The sequence below is a fragment of the Nymphaea colorata genome, chromosome 5 (genome assembly GCF_008831285.2).
Source record: "Nymphaea colorata isolate Beijing-Zhang1983 chromosome 5, ASM883128v2, whole genome shotgun sequence".
Lineage (NCBI taxonomy): Eukaryota > Viridiplantae > Streptophyta > Magnoliopsida > Nymphaeales > Nymphaeaceae > Nymphaea > Nymphaea colorata.
Genome location: NC_045142.1, coordinates 224517 through 243991, shown reverse-complemented (window position 1 = coordinate 243991; position 19475 = coordinate 224517). Strand labels below are relative to the sequence as shown.

At 41.6% G+C, this 19475-nt stretch overlaps 3 protein-coding genes across 4 annotated transcripts; 1 reads left to right on the top strand and 2 right to left on the bottom strand.

The window, feature by feature from the left end:
* Positions 1 to 4420: 4420 nt before the first annotated feature.
* On the top strand, positions 4421 to 5758 carry LOC116253903 (agamous-like MADS-box protein AGL61). Its single transcript, XM_031628895.2, has one exon. It carries the CDS (start codon positions 4660 to 4662, stop codon positions 5446 to 5448), a length of 789 nt encoding a protein of 262 aa, XP_031484755.1. The 5' UTR covers positions 4421 to 4659; the 3' UTR covers positions 5449 to 5758.
* A 2202-nt stretch (positions 5759 to 7960) lies between these two features.
* LOC116253902 (probable LRR receptor-like serine/threonine-protein kinase At3g47570) lies at positions 7961 to 12161 on the bottom strand. Of its 2 annotated transcripts, XM_050077759.1 has the most exons (3): positions 9684 to 12161; positions 9470 to 9576; positions 8716 to 8905 (listed from the first exon to the last, which is right to left on the bottom strand). In XM_050077759.1, exons 1-3 carry the CDS (start codon positions 12159 to 12161, stop codon positions 8860 to 8862), a joined length of 2631 nt encoding a protein of 876 aa, XP_049933716.1. In that variant the 3' UTR covers positions 8716 to 8859. The 2 variants fall into 2 exon arrangements, with proteins under 2 accessions (XP_031484754.1, XP_049933716.1); XM_031628894.2 differs by having other exon boundaries at positions 7961 to 8905; positions 9470 to 12161.
* Positions 12162 to 14485: 2324 nt separating this feature from the next.
* On the bottom strand, positions 14486 to 18972 carry LOC116254007 (bet1-like protein At4g14600). Its single transcript, XM_031629024.2, has 4 exons — positions 18730 to 18972; positions 18440 to 18563; positions 17882 to 17938; positions 14486 to 14841 (listed from the first exon to the last, which is right to left on the bottom strand). Exons 1-4 carry the CDS (start codon positions 18765 to 18767, stop codon positions 14686 to 14688), a joined length of 375 nt encoding a protein of 124 aa, XP_031484884.1. The 5' UTR covers positions 18768 to 18972; the 3' UTR covers positions 14486 to 14685.
* Between the last annotated feature and the right edge of the window lie 503 nt (positions 18973 to 19475).

The window sequence follows — 19475 nt, the reverse complement described above, 5'->3', positions numbered from 1 at the left end:
CTTTGAAGTTTCTAAGTTCAAATCTTATTCTCGACCAACTCTGGAGGTTGACGAAGGGATTTGAAAGTCCCCACAGGGACGCATGTCCTTCGCGGCAAGGCAACGTGCCAGTCAGTCAGTCTTGGAACCGACGCGTGCTTCGAATTCACGTCTCGCTCTGGCTGATTCCTTGGATCTCATTAAAACAATAACAATGGAAACTCTCGATCCCCATGGCTACAAAAGTATGGGTCATGTAACTGTAATGTGCATCAATAGTCATCGGGAAGGAATCATAGCATAGGTCGCGACGATGAAAGGCCATTCAGTGTTTTTAAAGAGATGAGAAGCTAAGAGTAGGTATATCTCTACCAAATTATTATACCTTTCTAGTGGTCAAAACTCAAAAACCAACTCTATTTGCCAGCCAAGTGAAAGCAAAGATTGTTTCTTAAGAAAAATTAAAGAGCCAAATTCACCAACTTTTTTTTTTCTTAAAAAAAATAAATTGTTTATTGTTTTTATTTTTAAATTGTAAGGGTCATCCACCAGCTAACGCCACGATAGATAGAAAGAGGAGGAGGATAGCGTGCCGGTGCCACCAAAGTATCTCTTTCACATAAATTAGATGAGGACAACCCAAAATGACGCATGCATATTGGCATGATCATTGTCATTAGCTTCGTTCGCTCATTCCCTCTCTCTCTCTCTCAAAACAGGAAGCTGGCGATGCCAAATGACACTATATTGTTATATAAAAAAAAAAAGAAGAATCAAGCAAAGCGGTGGCCTCCACCCACCAAGTCAAATGATTTGGAAAGACGTCATTTTCCTCTAAAAAATCATCTCCCCACGCACATTATATACATATATGTTGGACGATGTGTTTGAATGATTGGAGGTGCTCTTTTGTGATAAAGATGGGCATACTGTTTCCACCCTCATTATTATTAACATATGAGATATGGGAAAAAAATGTAAACTGACGATATGATATGTAAGTTGAAGCATAGTAGAAACACCACCCATAAACACCCAAAACTTGCCGTGAACCCTTAGAGAAGGAAGGGAGGCTTCGGTCTTCACTTGTGTAGTCGGAGGAAGATTTCCTCCTCCTGAAAGTAGATTGCCGCGACTCCCTTGCTTGAGCGACTGAGCAGACATGCTCCCACGCGCTTGATACAAGATTATTAGATTGCTTCCAAGCCACAGGTTTTTTTTTTTTTTTTTGGAGCGTTGTACTTCCATCAAATTTGACATACGTTGCCGTTTAATGGACTCTAGCAAAGTGGCCTGCGTTTAGATGGACGATATCTTTCAACACTTTTCCTAATTCTAAATTACAAGTTTTCAAACCACTGCGTGTGGACATCGACCCACTGAAAAAGTTGGAGTTTCTAGTAGGGTTCCACAGTTCAATATCCTAATTAATTTCGTTCAACGCTTTTTGTACTTCAAAATTTTAATTTGCTTTTTTTTTTTGTTTGTTTGGCAAATTTTGAACACTGTGCATATACAAAGGCTACATCAATTTCTCCCTCAACGATAATATTTTAGTTTGGTTTTTTATATGATCATCGTATTACAAACGATCATGTTTCATTAGATCCTTTCCCCCTCCCAAGTTCACAACAAATTAAAGCTAGATAGATTCTAACTTAGATAAATTTTTAATGTATATGAACATGTGCACTACAAACATAATGTTGTGACAGCAAAGGACAACCAATCGCTTCGGGAAATATGCTTTTGGATTCTTCGTTTTTGTTATTTTATTTAAAAACAATTCTCAGTCTGAAGTTCAAACAAAAACCTTTAACTGGTATCTATGTTGTAAAGGGATAGAACAATTCTTTTGGTGACAAATCCAAACTCGAACACCTTTTTCTGAAGAAATTAAAAGAAAAAAGACCTTTCCCCATATCAATTGCTTAAGGTAGAAGTTTTCTTGCCTACCTTTATTGTGGTGAACTAAAATTTTGTGCGCTAGTATGGTTAATGACATAAATGTTCCTAATTAATAAAAAAACTTTTTTATAAAAATAGAAAAAAAAAACTAAAAAGACTCAAAATAACGTTTCTTTTTCATCCATTTCAAAAACATCTTATATGTGTTGCATGCACCGAACGGCGCACCCAACTCGCTCCTCATTTTTACATTAACAACTTATATATATATATATAAATACATGTAAGTTAACAAGGGCATGGTGCGCATTCAACGTCAGACGAGATTGTAAGGTCCGATAGCGCCGTTCGGTTCAGATCTGTTAAGCTTTCGATCAGAATGGCGACATAGTTTTTATCTGCTAATTTAAGCAAAAGGAAAGGAAAGCACATAATTACAGTACTTGCGAACACATTTTTAGAGAACTGGCAGAGAATTAAACAAGGAAAATCCCTACTAAGCTGACTTTTGGAATTGATTCTTCGTATTGAACAATCAAATGGTAGCTTAATTTCATAATTGCATGAAAGATTAATTGTGAAGGGTAATTACTTAGAAAGGCATTCCCCCCTTTCTGAAATTTTACACAAATGGCGGGCCTCTAACGAAACGTCTTTAGGTAGGTAAGTACATGGATCCAATATATGTGATTATCACTCTGATTGCTAATTACATTTAAATTCAGTATGCAATATCCGATTGCGAAATGAATTTATGTACGGCATCCATCCTAATCATATACAAATATCGGATGTTAGGTAGGATATAAATACAGTAGAGCCAAATTAATCCAAATCTGAACCTGAGTCTGATTGCATAGAATCTCATTAATTTTCTTCCAGCTCAGATCCGACAGAGAAGCTTCCAGCTCAGGCTGTTATGCAATTAATTTTCTTGCTAAGATTGGTATGCTAAGTTACGAAATCAGGGAAGCTTTGAGATCTCACTTCATGTGGCAGTGGTGCCAATACTTTAGTAAATGAAATGAGAGGTAAAAAAGTTAATGCTGTTGAATAAGGGTGGATGATCTGCACATTAAATAGTGGGGCGAGTTTGAAACTCCTTCCACATTGTTTTAGCTGGTATGCTCATTAAGTTTCAATATATAGTTATTTAACATTAAGTCTTCATTATCAGTTTCAATTTCCAAGGCCATCCTAAACAAGTGAGCTTTCTGACTGTGTACCTGAATGACAGTGATATTCGGTCTCTAGTTTTTGTGGAATCATTTTTGTTCAGCACATCATTATCATATTGCCACTATTTATTATCTTAAAGCACATTGTATAGGGCTTTTGACTTACAGGTTTTGCTTGCTGGACTGTCATTTGCCATTTGCCTGCTATAACTGTATACTCAACTCAAGGTCGATTTTCGGCACATCTGAAGTCGAGCTCTACAGATACTGGTTTATAGTGCAAACATCTGTTTACACATTCTGTGATGTTTTTACCCCAGTGACACACACATACACTTGATCTTTGATGGCTTCACCGTAATGCATGATCGTGTAGGAGAGACTAATAATCTAGTACATTGCATTTTCTGTGTGTTTTAGATTGCCTATGGGAGATTATAGGAGCTCGGTTTTCCTATTTTACTTGTAAATGGTTAGCGTGGTTCACATATAGATGAAAGCAGCAGGAGCTCTTTGTTCCTCTTTCTCTTTTGGAAAAACTTCAATTGAAAGCTAAGCAGACATAGCAAAACAGATGCTGGAGTACCCCAGGCAATTTGGTCTTATGATATACTGCAGCATTTGTGGCTGTGGACCATTTTGATTATAGGGTTAATGTGCAGTGCATGTTACAGTAGTTCTGAGTTTCTAGCAGAACCTTTATCTCCGTTTGTATGTTCCGCAGGCTGGTGGTCTGCATGTCATTGTGTTTCCTCTACAACTTTCTGGTGCTCTGTCGACCAGACCTTGTTTTATGGTGATCTTGATGTTCTATAGCGATGATTTACAAACAATGGTGGTAGCGTGTTCAGGAGGAATTTACATGGCAGAAAATTGATGTCGTTTGCTGCCGCTATCCATGAGTCGAATGGGCCGACTCTGCCACATTCGACAACTGATCACAATATATGACGACTCTGAATTCGAATATCTTCTGGCACAGAATTGTTGTGCTTGACTAGTTTTCTCTTTCGTCTATCCTGAAGCTACAGCTGCGACATGGCTAATTTAGACGACTTCTTGGTTTAGGTTTCTTCTCAGCTTCACAAGGTTGGCTGATCTTTTGCATGTCTAATAAAATTTATGGATTCATCTTGGCCACTGCTTTGCTTACTCAGGTGCTTCTGTGTCCATCCTTTTTGGGCTTGATTTGCTAATTACTACGTTTTGAAATTTGTCGGCGGCCCTTGCAGCGACACGTGTTTCTGAGATTTTTTTCTTTAATACGATTCCTGGTGCTTCTTGACATGCTTTATCTGTCATTGATTCCTCTGGGTTATTGGCTCACAGCAATCATTCCTCCTCTGATATTTTAGTCAGCCAGGAGATTGCTAACAGTTTTCACCCTTACCAGTGGCATCTTGACATTAGTGTGCCTAGGAATCCGTGACGCTCCAAAAACAGCAAGTTGATTGATTTTACTCTAAAATCTCCCTTCAAATCCTCCATGCCCGGTGCCCTTTCATGACCACAGCATCTATCGTCTGCGCCTCGTTCCCCCGACTCTCCTGCAATTAATCTCTTTACGTCTCTCTCTCTCTCTCTCACCCCTCCCATGGGGAAGAACAAAGGAAACAACAATGGTAGCGGGCGCGGCGGCAAAGCAAGAATGGGTCGGCAAAAGATAGAGATCAAGAGGATAACGAAGGAGGAGGCTCGTCAAGTCTGTTTCTCAAAGCGACGAAATGGGCTGATCAAGAAGGCTGGAGAGCTCTGCATCCTTTGTGGAGCAGAGATGGCGCTCATCGTTTTCTCCCCTGCGGGCAAGGCCTTCTCTTACGGCCACCCCTCCGTCGACGCCATCTTCAACCGCTTCCAGAATCCTTCCTCCGACGTTCCCGCCAGCGGTCCCGATGCCAACAGCGCCGCCGCCATCCAGGAACTCAGCTGCCAGCACGACAAGCTCGTCCAACAGATTGAGGTGGAGAAGAAGCGCCGCCTCATGCTGCAGAAGCAGCAGCGGAGCGACACAGGCGGTCGGATGGGCTACTTCTGGGACGCCGACCTGGAGAAGCTGTCGGCGGAGCAACTCGAGGACTTCAAGGGCGTCCTCGAGGAGATGAGGACGGTTCTCGCCAAGCGTGCTGACGAGCTGCTGATGGGAATGGCTATGATGCATCAACCGGTCGCCACCGCTCACAGCCATCAATTTCCTCCGCCCTCACTGGCTCCTCCTCCCTATGCTCCTACTTCCGCCACCGCTCCTTTGCCTTTCAATTCCTTTCTTGGTGGCTACAACACCAACTCCATGGCCATCCCTTTCATCAATAACAACAACGCTTTCATGGGGGCCTCGAATCCAGACGGAAGCATCCCAAACAACGGCCAATATTTTAGTCAGTAGCTTTTCAGCTATGGCCGTCCCTTCTCATGCGCCGCTTCTAGTAGTTGTCTAACTTTTCAGGTAGATAAGGTCTGGATGCCGCTCGCTAGGTGCATCTTGCAATGAACTATTAAAGTGACGATCTGCAGGTCCAATCCAGTCCTTCAGTGTTGTTCATAATCAGTGTTGGTTCCTTCTAAGTGTTGTTCATAATCAGTGTTGGTTCCTTCTAAGTTTTGGGATTGGTTGACTGGCTGTCGCTTTTCAGATATTTAGATGTTGATTTTTTTTTTAAAAAAAAAAATTATGTATGTCAGTAGTTTGGTGGATCGCTTGCTCTTTTTTGGCTTACTTTTTCCGGTTGCGAATGTGCAATTGTGTGTGATTATAACAATTCCGTCACGAAGCTTCGAAGAGTGAGCAATTTCTAAGTAGTGGAGCCTGTAAATGATGATCCATCTAAGTGATGTACCTGTTTGAGGATTAACCTTTCAATGGCCCACAAGGGATCGATCGAAAGATTTCATGGCGGACTAGCCATAGCCAGCCGCTCGCTTCTTCTGTTTCATATTCTCTGTTAAAGGAGGACGCTCTTTGTTCGTTTACATGGTGAGTTTAGCCTTCACATTGTCTCAAGTATCACCTTCTTTTTTAAACCTCTAATTTAAATCGAATACATTACATCGCTAAGGACCATAGAATTGCCTTCTTTGTTTTCCTTTTCCTTTTGCTTTTTGTAGTCTAAATCTTTCCTTCCTGCTCATTTGATGGGTTTATTATACACTTAAACAGTTTCTTATAGGTCCCGAGGAAGGACCAGATTTCCCGATTTTCCTAACACACAGGACTCGCACTAATTTCCTAACAACAACTGTTTAAAGAAAAGCCTGCACAACCGGACGTTTCTTAAAATTCGTCTGGATTAATATTTTAGAGTACTAAAATTGCCCTTCTATTCTATTCTCCTAAGCCATAACCCTTTTCATGTTTTAATTCTTTCTCAAGCTGTTTTTTTTTTTTTTTTCATGTTTTCCATAATTCGGTAACTCCATTAAGTTGAACAAATAACAAAATATTTTGTAAAAGCAACTTAAACCAAGGGACTTTTCTAATGAAAAAGTAGCAATAATCACATTCGCATATTAGGCATGAGCTAAAGAATGCATGTTTTTTTATAGAACAACAATTTGGATCATATGAGCTAGAGAAACTAAATGTCATGGATTAAATACTATTCTGATTGGGGTCAGGTCTCAATTAATGCAATTTTATGTAATTAGATTTGGATCAAGGCTCTATTTATTAAAAGTGAGAATTCATATCCTAGTAACATGGGGTCTAACGTTTGTACGTAATTGGGTCGATCGGGTTTTTGTTGGATCTCAGTCGGATGAATCAAATTTGGATAATGAGACTTTGGTGACTTGGACTATGTAGATGGAGGGAGGGTCCAGATCAATTGGGTGATGTGACATGATCATTGCCATCTTTTCTAACAATTCATCGTGCAAAGCTGCAAGGGAGGAGGCAGGAGACCCTAACCTGTCGTCTGAGTGTTGCTAATGATTCGGTCCCTTATTCAGCTGGGAAAACAATTTTATTTAACAGAGATATGGATCGTAGATATGAGGAAGGCCAATTCTGATTTTTCATTTAATTTGTTCACAAGTTTTTTTGGCCGAGTTGTCAGGTGTAGGTGGCGATTCTGCCTGCGGTCAAACACAGGAAGAAAAAAGAAAGAAAAAAAAAATGTACCAGTTTTTTCAAGTTAATGTATCTACATTTCTCTTCTCAAGCAATTTGTAGCCTTAATGAGAGAGAGAAAAAAAAAAAAAAAAAACTCACTTACATACTAACAAAAAAGCAACTTTGTTAAGTATTTGTTACTTGGGGTTTAGAATTCCCCAATGCACACAATTCTAGATTCGGGAAATTTTTGTCCAGATGCTTGCTGGTTTTAGTGTTACATCTTTCAGGTCTTCGGTTGCGTCCTCTTTGACAGTGAATCTCTTTATTTGATGTACCTAAATTAAGTTAAGTGAGACTGTATTTCGGATCCTGCTTGGAAGTTGTTGGACTGATCCTACTCTTCAATTCCAAGCTTCCCCCATGCGTTGCGCAAGCAGCGGACGGTTGCTCGTTCAGTTTTTTGTGCTTCTTTTGTCAAATGCCCAACTTATTCTTCATAGACCAAAACTAGCGCATGCAACAGGAAGATATATATTTCTAAACGCATCAACTTTTCGACCTGCTCTGTTCTTCAATTTATTTCTTCCTAACCTTCCACTAGTCTCTAGCTTATATGATATTATTCTTCCATGCCCTTTTTCAAAGTAAAAAAGCACATAACACTGGCGACCTCTTCTCTCTCTCTCTCTCTCTCTCTTTTTTCTTTTTAATATGAATACTTTTATAAAGTATGAAGAAGATTTTGCTTGGCAGGAAAAGCCTGTCGTTTTGCAAGAATCTTTCTGAGTGCTCAACACTAACGAACCTAACCTTTCTGATTGACCTTCGTTTAGCAAAAAGCTAAGTGGGATAGAAACGAACATGAACAAGATCATCAGTTGACCTTCGCCAACCATACCTCCGTATTTATACATATAGGAAAACTATGGCTGCCGGATGCTACCAGAAGACAAAAATTTTAAAAACCGTGGTTTAAAGAAACATCAAGTGTTGTTAAAACCATTATGCTGTTCATACTTCCTGCCACAACTGTTCTGTTTTTTTTTTTTTCCGGTTGACTTTTGAAGTGTTGGTAAGCTGGCAAAGTTCAGCAGCAGGTAGAGGGAGGGAGAGAGAGAGAGAGAGCGAAAGAGAGAGTTTCCACCTTGTTGGTTGACATTTTGAGTGGAATTAATTGAGAAGACACTGGAACCTACTCGGCCCCAATCATCCGTCTTGTATCAATGAATGGGAGGGTCATGTCGTGTGTTTTCTTGTTGGGGTGGTGGTGTGTGGTGGAGGCAGGAGAGGCACAGACCAGATTAGCGCTCAACTACCGGCGGCTATGGTCACAGGTGAAGGGGAGCGGCGGAAGAGGGGTTCCACATGGATGGTCGGCAGCGTGTTGCTTCCGCCTCAGAGGGCCCCAGCAGCATTAACGACCTGATGCCTTCCAACTCCTTCACTACTTCCCTCATGTTGGGACGCTCCCTCGGCGATTCCGCCGCGCAGCGAAGGCCTAACCGGAAGACGGCCACCAGACACCGCCGTAGCCTGCAGCCGCTTCTTCCGCACGATGCCTGCCCACAACTGTCCGTTGCCTTCGCGAGGCCGTCGTGTTCCTCCAGCATCGAGGGGTCGACGATTTCCATCACTCGCGCCGGGAACCCCGTCGACGCCAACTTGGTTAAAGTCAAGCCATCTACGAACATGTCATCGGTTGGCCGCCTACCGGTGAACATCTCCAGAAGAAGGATGCCAAAGCTATAGACGTCTCCCTCCGTCGTCACCTCCCCACCCATCGCATACTCTACATTCCAAGATATCATGTAAACATCATTCATCAGATTCCCAGATCTGTAGACGATCTTAATTGTCTGTCCGTCTCGTTCAATCTTCGTTTCAACAACAGTCAATGGTCGACCATTTTTTTTTTTTTCCTTTTTAGAAATTCCATAGACATGCAATCCGTTTTACTGTGCGCTTGTAAGAGAGAGAGAGAGAGAGAGAGAGAGAGAGAAATGATCATTCAGGTCAAAGGAGTCCATCCAAGCGATTAAAACCTGACCAGTAAGGGACCTAGTTGGACTTAAGATACAAGCCAATGAAAGGATTATAATCACTGGCCGTGTGCTCATAATTTTCAGACAAGTGCAATTTCCATGCCCACGAACTTCATTTTTCTTTTCAAGAGAAGAAAAAAAAAAAAAAGGCAAAACCTAGAAGCATGAAAACCACTGTCACGTAAATGGTGTTCTCAAGAGTTTCTGTGTGCATGTGCACAGAAAATTCACAGGAAAAGGGAAAAAATATTTATGTGAATTGATCATCTAAAATTTAATTTCTGGAAGTAGAAGCTAGAAGACGATGGTACCTGGAGGGATGTAACCAAAGGAGCCCTGAATGCAGTGGGTGCTGCCCGACCGAGCTGCAGGCAGGCATCTTGCAAGGCCAAAGTCGCCTACATGTGCTATCATGTCCCTGTCAAGAAGAACGTTGCCGGGCTTGAGATCGCAATGAACAATTGGTACCAAATAATCATTGTGAAGGTAATCCATGGCGAATGCGACGTCCATGGCTATTCTCACCCTCTCCATCAAACTCAAGCTCCTGTTGCTCCCCGTCCGCGGGTGCAACCACCCCTCCAAACTCCCATTCGGCATGAACTCCAGAACCACAGCCATGAAGTCACCTCCCTTTGCGTCCACCGAGGAACAGAGGGTGATGATCTTCAGAAGATTTCGATGTCTAATGTTTCTTAAGGCTTCACACTCTCTTAAGAAAGATTTCATGGCTCCTCTCTGTTGTGGATCTAAAACCTTCACAGCGACGGCGTCGCTGTCCCCAATAATTCCTCTGTACACACGACTAAAATTTCCGATGCCCGTCAGGTTTTCTTCGCTAAAGCCATCCGTTGCCCTATAGAGGTCCTTGTAAGAAACTGGTTTACAACAATTCTGCATCTCTATTATGGTATCACTGACTGATGTATTGGGCGTGGAAGGCTCCACCGCCGATTCTCTCACACGAATAGCAACCAATATCTTGAAAAACAATGCCAAAAGAATCAAAAGAATGAAGCCGAGAATGGAAATTGCAGTTGTGACTATGAAGACGATGTCCCGATTTCTTTCATTAGGAGGTCGTCTCATGCAGGGCGGAAGGTTCATCCTGCAGCCGCATAGATGACGGTTGCCCATGAAAGAAGATGAGTTCAGAGCCATGAACACCCCTCTCTGTGGTATCCGCCCGTCGAAATCATTAAAAGAGAGGTTCAGCGACCACAAAAATTGGAGCTCTGCTAGAAAGTCGGGGATTTCGCCTGAAAGCCTGTTTTGTGAGAGGTCTAGATCCATAATTCCTCTAATCTGGCTCAGGGACTCGGGGATTGGACCATCAAACGAATTGGAGGCCATATCGAGGGACTGCAAGCCCGTGCAGTTTCCGATGGACTTTGGAATGTTGCCGGAAAGTCGGTTTCCGGAGATATCAATTGCCTGGACCTTTGTCAATAGGCCTATCTCAGGTGGCAGGCCCCCGCTCAAAGAATTGCCGGACAGATCCAGTTGTTCAGTTAGGTTTGAGATGCCAGCAAATATTGACTTGGGTATGCTTCCACTTAACATATTCCCCTGTAGACACAGGCTCCTTATCCCACTGAGATTACCAATATTTGGAGTGATTTCTCCCCGCAAACGATTGTTACCGACATTAATCTCTATAATATTTGTCAGATTACCAATCGATGCTGGAATCTCACCGGAAAATGAGTTCCCCAACAAGGACAGCTTCCTCAAGTTCACGAGCTTGCCTATACTAAAGGGAATGCTTCCACCAAATGCATTGAATCGCAGGTTTAGGTGCTTCAGGTTGACCAATCTGTCGATTTGCTCAAGGATGGTTCCGGACAACTGGTTCTCTCCCAAGAGCAAAATGGATAAGTGAGATGAAAGATTTGCAAGGGAATATTCCGGCAAGACTCCGGTCATGTTGTTGGAGAAAAGCGACAAGAACTCCAAGCGGGTGCAATTGCTCAGAGAAAGCAAAAATGTCGCGCCACCTGTCAGCCGATTCCTCTCGAGGTTTAGTTGGCGAAGATTGCTCAACCTGCCGATATCTTCCGGCAGATCCCCTCCGAAGTTGTTCTGCGAGAGATCTAAAAGCTCAATGTGCGACTTATTTGTTATCGAGGCGGGAATCTTTCCGCTGAAATTATTCCCGCCAAGGAGAAGAGTACGGATGTTCGGGAAGTTCAGCCCGAACTCGGCAGGGATGCTGCCGATCAGCCGGTTGTTGGACAAAGAGAAGTGTTGGAGAGACGAGGAGACATTGTAGAGAGATGGAGGGACCTCACCTTCGAGATTATTGTAAGAGAGCTGGATGAAGACCAGACTGGACAGAGCGCCCAGGTTTTCCGGTATGCTTCCACTCAACCCGTTTCTTGAGAGCCACAGTTCGGTGAGCGACGTCAGGTTTCCGAGGGATGAGGGGATAGTACCCGTAAGAAGATTTCCGTCTAAATTGAGGACGAGGAGACCGCTTAAGCGGGCGCCCAATTCCAGCGGAAGATTGCCGGAGATCCTGTTGCCCTGTAGATTGAGGAAACGTAGATTGGTGCAGTTGGCGAGTTCGTCGGGGAGGCTGCTGGTGAGAGAGTTGAAGCTGAGGTTGAGCGTCTTCAGGAGAGGGAGACGGCCAAGCTCTCGAGGGAGAGTGCCGAAGAAGGCGTTCTCCTGGAGGTTGAGCGTGTCGAGGGAGGAGAGGTTGGCGAGGGAGGGAGAAAGGGGGCCTGCGAGCCTCATCCCGGCAAGGTTGATGGTAGTGACTCTTGTCCTTGTTGGTGAATGGCACAGAATTCCAGGCCATTCGCAGAAACTAACAGTGTCGTTCCACGCATCCAGGATTCCATGAGGGTCGCTTCTTATTTGTGCTTTGAAGGCGAGCAGAGCTGGTTGGTCCCCGACATTGTTGCCCCGAGGAGAAGAAGAAGACGACGCATAAACCTCCGCACTCAGCGACATGGGGAGAGGTGAAAGGAGGAGGAGGAGAAATAAATAAAGAGACATGATGGTCGTCTTCGGTGGGTTGTTTGTATCTTCTGCTGGTACTAGAGAAACAGGGGAGATGCCAAGCAAAGCAAAGAAATCCTCTGTTTTTTCATATCATGCATGCCCGGATTGTCCGCAGGGAGGAAAAGAATCATAGAGTGTGTGGTATATTATTGGCTTCATCTGCTTCCACTGTGTCCCCACCCTACCTCCCAAGTACGTGTCTTTCCCTCTCATCTGTTGGTGTGGTTTGAATTTTTTTTTTTTTTCTAAAATCTTTTAGCCTTTTCCTTTTTTTCCCGAGAGCACAAAAGTCAAGGCCTAATAAATCAGCAGCCGACCACGCTTGCCCCTCTTTTCATGAATTTGGGGTTGGTAGCAGTTGCATGCATGGCCAACGATTTTGGTGATGTATTGGTGACGCTGGTGTGGTGCTGCTGCTTTTTGCTCTTGATAAAAAGGTCAGTAGATTCTACTGAAGTAACTCACCTGCAGGCTAGAGAATTTGAGTGGAAGGGGCGTGTGCCAAAATGAAAAGATAAATGCAGAGGATCTGAATAAAGAGGAATTATTTGCCAAGTAAAAATGCTAAAGTTGAATTAGGTATCATGACATGAATCTTTAGCCAAATGAGAATTCTAGTTGATATCAACTTGACGCAAAAGCATCGCTGATATGTAATGGCTTAGACAGAGGTTGTCTTGTGTGAGTACTTGCCACACGCTGTAAAGCATGGGTGCCATGACATGAACAGTTTCTACTGCGCAGTCCCAGCCAATGCGTCATGCGTCGAGGCCACAAATGGCAATTGTCTAAGAGTACTAGGGTTCAACTAATGCCAAAAAAACCTAATAGTATGACAACGATGAGCGCTTTTTCGTGCTCTTGTAGTCAGTGATTTCCCCTTTCAGATGGATATTTTCATTTAGCCTGATATTATTGAAAGTGAACCACTTTCTTTTCTCCCTTTTTGAAAAGGAAACTCTCCCAAACTTTCTCTTATTTAAATTAGACACCTTGTTGACAGATTGCCTAACTGGAGCTCTGGTTTGTTGGTCTAATAACCAATGTTGTAAATATGGGTATCAGCCCCATGTCATATTTCTAAATCATACAGCATCTTGGCCGACCAACTTGGGGTCAGGTTGGCTGATTTGGCCGATAAAGACCTCACCGGTCCATACTTGGAAAATTGAACGCTCTGAATTTCTTTTCGAATCATTTCACCGGGGATATCATGCGTATGGGGGATACAATCTGACATTGCCCACCCATAGTGGAAACATTGCTTACAACCTTCGCATGGAGGGAGGTTATGAATTCAATGCCTGGTGTGTCTTCTGGTACAAACTGGGCATGCCTGACCTAGCAATGCCCGTTAAAATGCTTTTTCTCTAAAGCAAAAGGAGGATTCTCCAGGGAATTCAGCGTTAATTTGTAACATTTGCCTGCGATTAAGAACATCTATCTTCCTTGGCCCCATCCAGCATAAACTGTGCGGACTGCTTTCTAACTATATATACTAAGAATACCAATTTCCCCCATATTGGTCATATATTATGGATTACCATGTTGCTTTTAGCCATATATATGGGCAAGACAAGTGAAAAACATCAAGATTCCACAGGAATAACAAATCCAGAGCCAGAGCATAGCAGAGTCTGCATTACCATTTCTCCTACAAAATGCGAAATGGAGGAGAGCACTCGATCAGTGCAGGTACATATGTCTGGTCCAGAAGGCAGAAGGCCGACGGCTGAGAGATACCTTTAAACCATCCACTCCGTAGTAACCTTCGCTGGTCGATCACCTTGGTAATACCTCAGCATGTCCATATGAATGATAAACCGGATCCCAAACGGACAAAGCCAAGATCCCGACCAAATTCAACAGATAATACACAGTTTTTTTCCGGCTTCCTTATAAAATCGTATAAGCAACTTAAATACCAGGTCCAACTCATTCATTGTTTAGCCTCATCATCTTCAAAATCCCAGGGGCAAGCCAAACAAAGGAGAAACAACTAACGAGAAGGTCAATGAAAGGACAACAACCGGCCCTGCCAAATTAATCTATCCAACAATTAACATAGGAAGCAGGGGTTATTTCAAAATAGAGCATAGGAAACATGCCACATGATTTGCGTTTTGATCTCTGAGTGACGATAATGTTAGTCGTTCCAATGGTTAAGCATGAAGCCATTCACAAAAAGTTGCAACAAAAGTCCAGAATTGGGACGATAGAAAAAGGAGCAAAGCCAACGAACAAAAGAAGGGTTACTCCATGATGGACGGCCGTCGGTAATGTTTTAAATACTAAGCCAAGTACAAGGTAAACGGGTAGAAAACAAATGCCGCGGCAATTTCATGTCGGTGGGACCATATTAACGAAGAAATAAGGGCAGAAAGATAACTAGTTTACATACAGAACCACTCAAGCTGCCCCCGCAGACCCTATATGCAGTGTGTTAACATATCACCAGCAAACCCACCTTGGGAGTGTGGCATACTTTACAGCACAGTGGGCCAAAAAAACTACTACTTTACAAAAACTTAGACCACAAATAGAATGCCAAGAAACATAAGAAGGCAAAAAGAATCACGTGGCACAGGTGGTTCGAACCCTGCTGGATAATGCTCTTATTCAGCCTTCTCATGTTATTCTTCACTCCTGCTTGAGCCTTAATAAGTGTCATTTGCTGCAACAAAGTCAGAGAGAACATCATTAGAGTAGTCCATCCATTGTCGGCAACATAATTTGAACAAAGCAACCAAGTAATAAGAAAATGACACTATGAGCTCTCATGACTTGGAGATGGGCACTCAACAGCTGTTAAATATCCTTTCAGCAGCAAATAGAAGTATCATGTACACAACAGAGAGAAAACAAAAGATTATCAAGGATCGCTCCAGCACTCCTGATGCATCTAGAGCCAAAAAAAAGTAAGAAACATAAATGAAAAAATAAAAGTAAACAAAACAAGTATGTTAACTGCCGCCAAGATTAGTTCAGTTGTTCAATGGCGAGATGTACATAAAAGCATAGTGCCAACAGGATAATTCAGAACACGATCTGGCGATTTGACCTGCTCATCACACAGATTGAGTGATCTGATCCATTTACTGTATAAGGAACAGCTGAATAGAGATGTAGCATCATAAATTGTCAGTTTCATCACATAGACCATATGTGGATATTTGTTTGTCTTTGAACAAAAGGCAACAGAAAATGTTATCAGCTAGTAGAAATGAGTGACTCATCATCAAGTGTTAGTATTTTCTCAAATCATTTTGATATGTATGATAAAGAAACTAGTTTTCAAAATCCAGAAGATAGAAACAATTTGATCAAGGTCCTAGCTGGTTGAGGCTATATATACAATATAAGGTCATAGATTAGTTGGCTGGACCAATTACTAAGCTAACTAGCTGGCTAGTCGGACTGACTAGTCACTGGTTTGACAAGACAGAACGGTTGCTGCCTTGCCAGCCACCTCAACCAACTAGTCATACTGGTTGGCTGCCTAGTCAGGATTTCGTCTACAAAGTTAGATAACTTAAGAACGTTCCACACGTTGGCAGACAGAAATTATCACTTCTTATATCAGCTTCCAAATCGAACATGAGTTACTCCTCTTGTAAATAAAGATTCTTAAATTTCATAAAGGACCAAGACCTAAGGGCATGACTGATACCAGTTGCAATTTGTGCAAAGTATCTTCTCCAAAAGGTAAAACAAACAAGAGAGAAGTCATCTCCATCTAAATGCACTTCAATTGTACAGCTTTCTGCAAATTTCACTCAGAATAAAAAAAGAAAAAAAAAAAGAAAAAAGAAGGTGGCTTTCACCCTGGTCGACTTGTCAAGCTATCAAGCACACCCTAAAAGATAGTTGTAACTGAAACGCTCAACTATTGAGATGACAGCAACTTTGGGCCAACCTAATTCATTTTCCAAATCTAGAGGAGCTTGATGCTTCAACAATCTACATCTAATCCTCCAGTATTTCAATGACAGAGAAAGAAAAGGTGGCTCTGTCTGACCTGTGAAGGATGCTAGTTAAAAATGCAAAAATTTCAAAATATGAGATCTTCATATCTTAATAGGCAAGACAGATCCGATCCGCTTGGAGAAATTAGGTGATGCATTCCGGAAGATGTACAAAATAAGCAAATTAAAGAAAATAAATTTATGTCACTTTCAATTAAAAAAAAAAAACTTTTCTTGACAACTAAAAATGTTCTCAAGTGTAAAATAGGTTACATACTATATCATACTGTGCAATGTTATCTGTTTCATATAGGTCGAAGAAACCTATACGATACATCATCGATACGCGATACGCGTGCGTATCGTACGCGTATCGCATGTATCGTGCGATACGGAGGCCGTATCGCACGATACGGGAAAAAATAAAAAAGAAGGGGCCCGACGGCCCTTTTTTTGCGTGTTCTTTTAAAACCGACGCTCCTCTCTCTCTTTCCTTGTTTGTAAACATTGCAAGAGATGTGGGAGGGAGAGATTTTCTCCATTTGCATCAAGCTTTGCCGGTGAAGAAGCTTTCATTCTCGTTGTGACGAGGATTATTTTTGAATCATAAAAAATGATAACTATGTCTATATGTTTTGAGTCTTTTGACTTTTGAACTTATGAATTGTGATGTAATCAAATTCTCTTCGGTTGCTTATTATGTTATTTTGATTTTTGAATGTTTGATGTCTTATTTTGGAATGTGTTGTTCATACTTCATACTTCATATACATGAATGTTCCTTTAAATACATTTTTCTTGATTTGTTCTGATTTTTTATTGTTTTTTCGGACTTTTTAAATAATTTTTCTGATTTTTTTCTATTTTTATAATTTTAATATTTTTTAAAAATTAAAAAATTAATTTTACGATACAACATATAGGTTGGCCCGACCGATACGCGATACAATACGCCAGTGATAACATTGATACTGTGTATGCCGATACGGCTGAATTATGCCCCATGAACTATTTTCAGGAGTGTAACAGTGTAGTTACATTACATCACATAAAATAGTATATTGTATAACGCTGACCAGAACAAGATTGATGCTAATCACCAAGAAGTAATAAACAATAGCAAAATGCTAGAAGCTCCACTTCAGGTGTTAATAACTTGACAGGTCTAGCAAATGCAGCTCGCAGTTAAAAGATTGAGCCATTGATTTATCACCAGTTTCTACGATAGTGAAACTTGTATAGGTTTAAGTTCAGTCAGATCAGAACGGCAATTTTTCTCTCAAGGGAAAACATGTCAAGGAGCCACGACCCATGCTGCCAACTTATATTGAAGAACAGAAAGTTCCTGAAATGCATTACTAGTATGAATCAATCGCATGCAGATAGACTTATACAGATTGTCTTTACGAACAGTCCCCTTCATGCTGGATACAAAACCCTTAATGCTCCAACGATCCCAACCTGCGTTACATATATATTTTTTTTATCTGTGAGCAGGACTGCAGGATAACAATTTTTTTCCAATGAAACCTAATGTGTTGTTCACCTTCCCCAGTGGATAGCTTGAATTATTCATACGTAGGTATGCCTATGTACTCATCATATCCAGTTGAGAACTTCAAAAATTCAAAGGAGTGCATTCAAAATTCGCAGCCGTACGTGACTGAAACTTGCTATTGATATAGATTATTATTACCAAAGAGATATCATTGTGCATTCGGTGGAAATGAGCTTGATGTTTGAAATTACCAGTTGACTGATAAAGTCGTTTTGGAATTTCGCCTCAGATTCTATCTCCTGGGCTACCTGAAAGTTTAGAACGAAATAAATTTCAGACAAGGAAATTACATTAAGAAGATAAATCCATTGTTAACAAAACATAAAATCACAAGACTGCAGAAGCTTGCATATCGTTAAGGTCACATGTTTGGAAGAGAAGGAGATTTCTCACTTAATGGAATTTTGTTATCCATGTACATGGTAAGAACCAATAGCGAATTGGCGGGAAGAAAGACGGTAACAAAATTTTGAGCAACCAACGTTTAAAACAAACAGCATAGGAATGGAGGGGGGAAAGGATTCAGTTTCTTCAAGGTTTATAATCCCATTGGCAAAGTTTCCACCAATTAGATATTGGTAAACAGACAAGTGGGTTCCTCGAAAGTTAGAAGCGTAATAACCAGATAAAGAAAGGAAAAAAAGAAGGAAGGCAAACGATTTTATTGAAATCGAGACGCCCGCCAAAGCCCGTTATAGCACCGAAAAACTCAAGAAGAGGGAAAAAAAAAAAAAAGGAAAAATACTCACGCCTTTCAGCATGGTGATCTTCTTGTGCAATCCCGTGATCTGGTCGTCCAAGTCTTCATGGATAGGGTCGATCCTTAACTGAATTTCATCGGAAGAGGCGGCGGTCCTCGTGCTGAGGCCCTCTCTGCACCACGCCGACCGATCTCAATGAGGAAAAGAAAAAAAGGAGGAACGCAAAAGGGGGGAAAATAAAGCAAAGCGGAGAAAGCACAAAGAAAGAGAAATCTGGAATAAGCTTTCGAAAATGACGGCGAAGAAGATATGAGGAAAGGAGAAGAGGAAGTGATTACCTGGATCTGAATCCTCGATTGGCGTAGGGGTTCGCCATGAACCCACCCTCGGAGAAGGGAAATGCGACCGCAGATTACTGCGATTTCCCTCTTATGAGGGGTTTGGCCGGAGAAGAAGGAAACGGGGTGGCAAAGTGAACCCCGGAGGAAGAAGGGGAGAGAACAGAATAGCATTCGAAGGCCTTCCGAGCCGTTTTAGTTCCGTCCACGGCTTCGCCAAACAAACGGGACAAAATGTCTCTTCTTCTTCAACTAATAAACGTAATTCTAACAAGCATCAATTTTTTTTTCTGAACTTACTCCGCCCTCTTCGTTCTTCTAAACATTATTAGAGAAGGTACGATCGTAAAATAGACACTCGCATATGTTTTGTGCATTTTTCGTTCAACAGTTTGGTCTCCTGGAATTGAGTTTATGCCAAGCGGTGTATGATCTTTAAGTCGGCCGATTTTTTATCAAATCAAATAGATAGATTCCATTTATTTGGTATTTTGAAAGGTTTTATTAATTGTTTTCGTATATTTTGCTTTGGTTGGGATAAAAAAGAAAGCTGATTTTAGTGAAATTGAGAGGGCAGCCTAACTCGTTTGGTTCATTTTCTTCCTATGTCCATGACGCTGATAATTTTTAGGTTTAGTCGTCCAACCAAACAGCAACGTCATGTAAGGAGTAAGAACCGCTCACGCAGCAGAACTGATCGATATTATCATTAATCATGCGTTCTGTCCGACGTTTGATAGTGTGGA

Bases quoted from the DNA above. Each gene is read 5' to 3' on its own strand.
- LOC116253902 (XM_031628894.2), bottom strand. From the start codon at position 12,161: ATGTCTCTTTATTTATTTCTCCTCCTCCTCCTTTCACCTCTCCCCATG. The intron at 8,906-9,469 runs GTACCATCGTCT...CTTGGAATGTAG, and splicing joins CTTTGGTTACATCCCTCCAG to AGTATGCGATGGGTGGGGAG.
- LOC116254007 (XM_031629024.2), bottom strand. From the start codon at position 18,767: ATGGCGAACCCCTACGCCAATCGAGGATTCAGATCCAG. The intron at 18,564-18,729 runs GTAATCACTTCC...GGCGTGGTGCAG, and splicing joins AATCGAGGATTCAGATCCAG to AGAGGGCCTCAGCACGAGGA. The intron at 17,939-18,439 runs GTGAGTATTTTT...CTAAACTTTCAG, and splicing joins AGATCACCATGCTGAAAGGC to GTAGCCCAGGAGATAGAATC.
- LOC116253903 (XM_031628895.2), top strand. From the start codon at position 4,660: ATGGGGAAGAACAAAGGAAACAACAATGGTAGCGGGCGCGGCGGCAAA.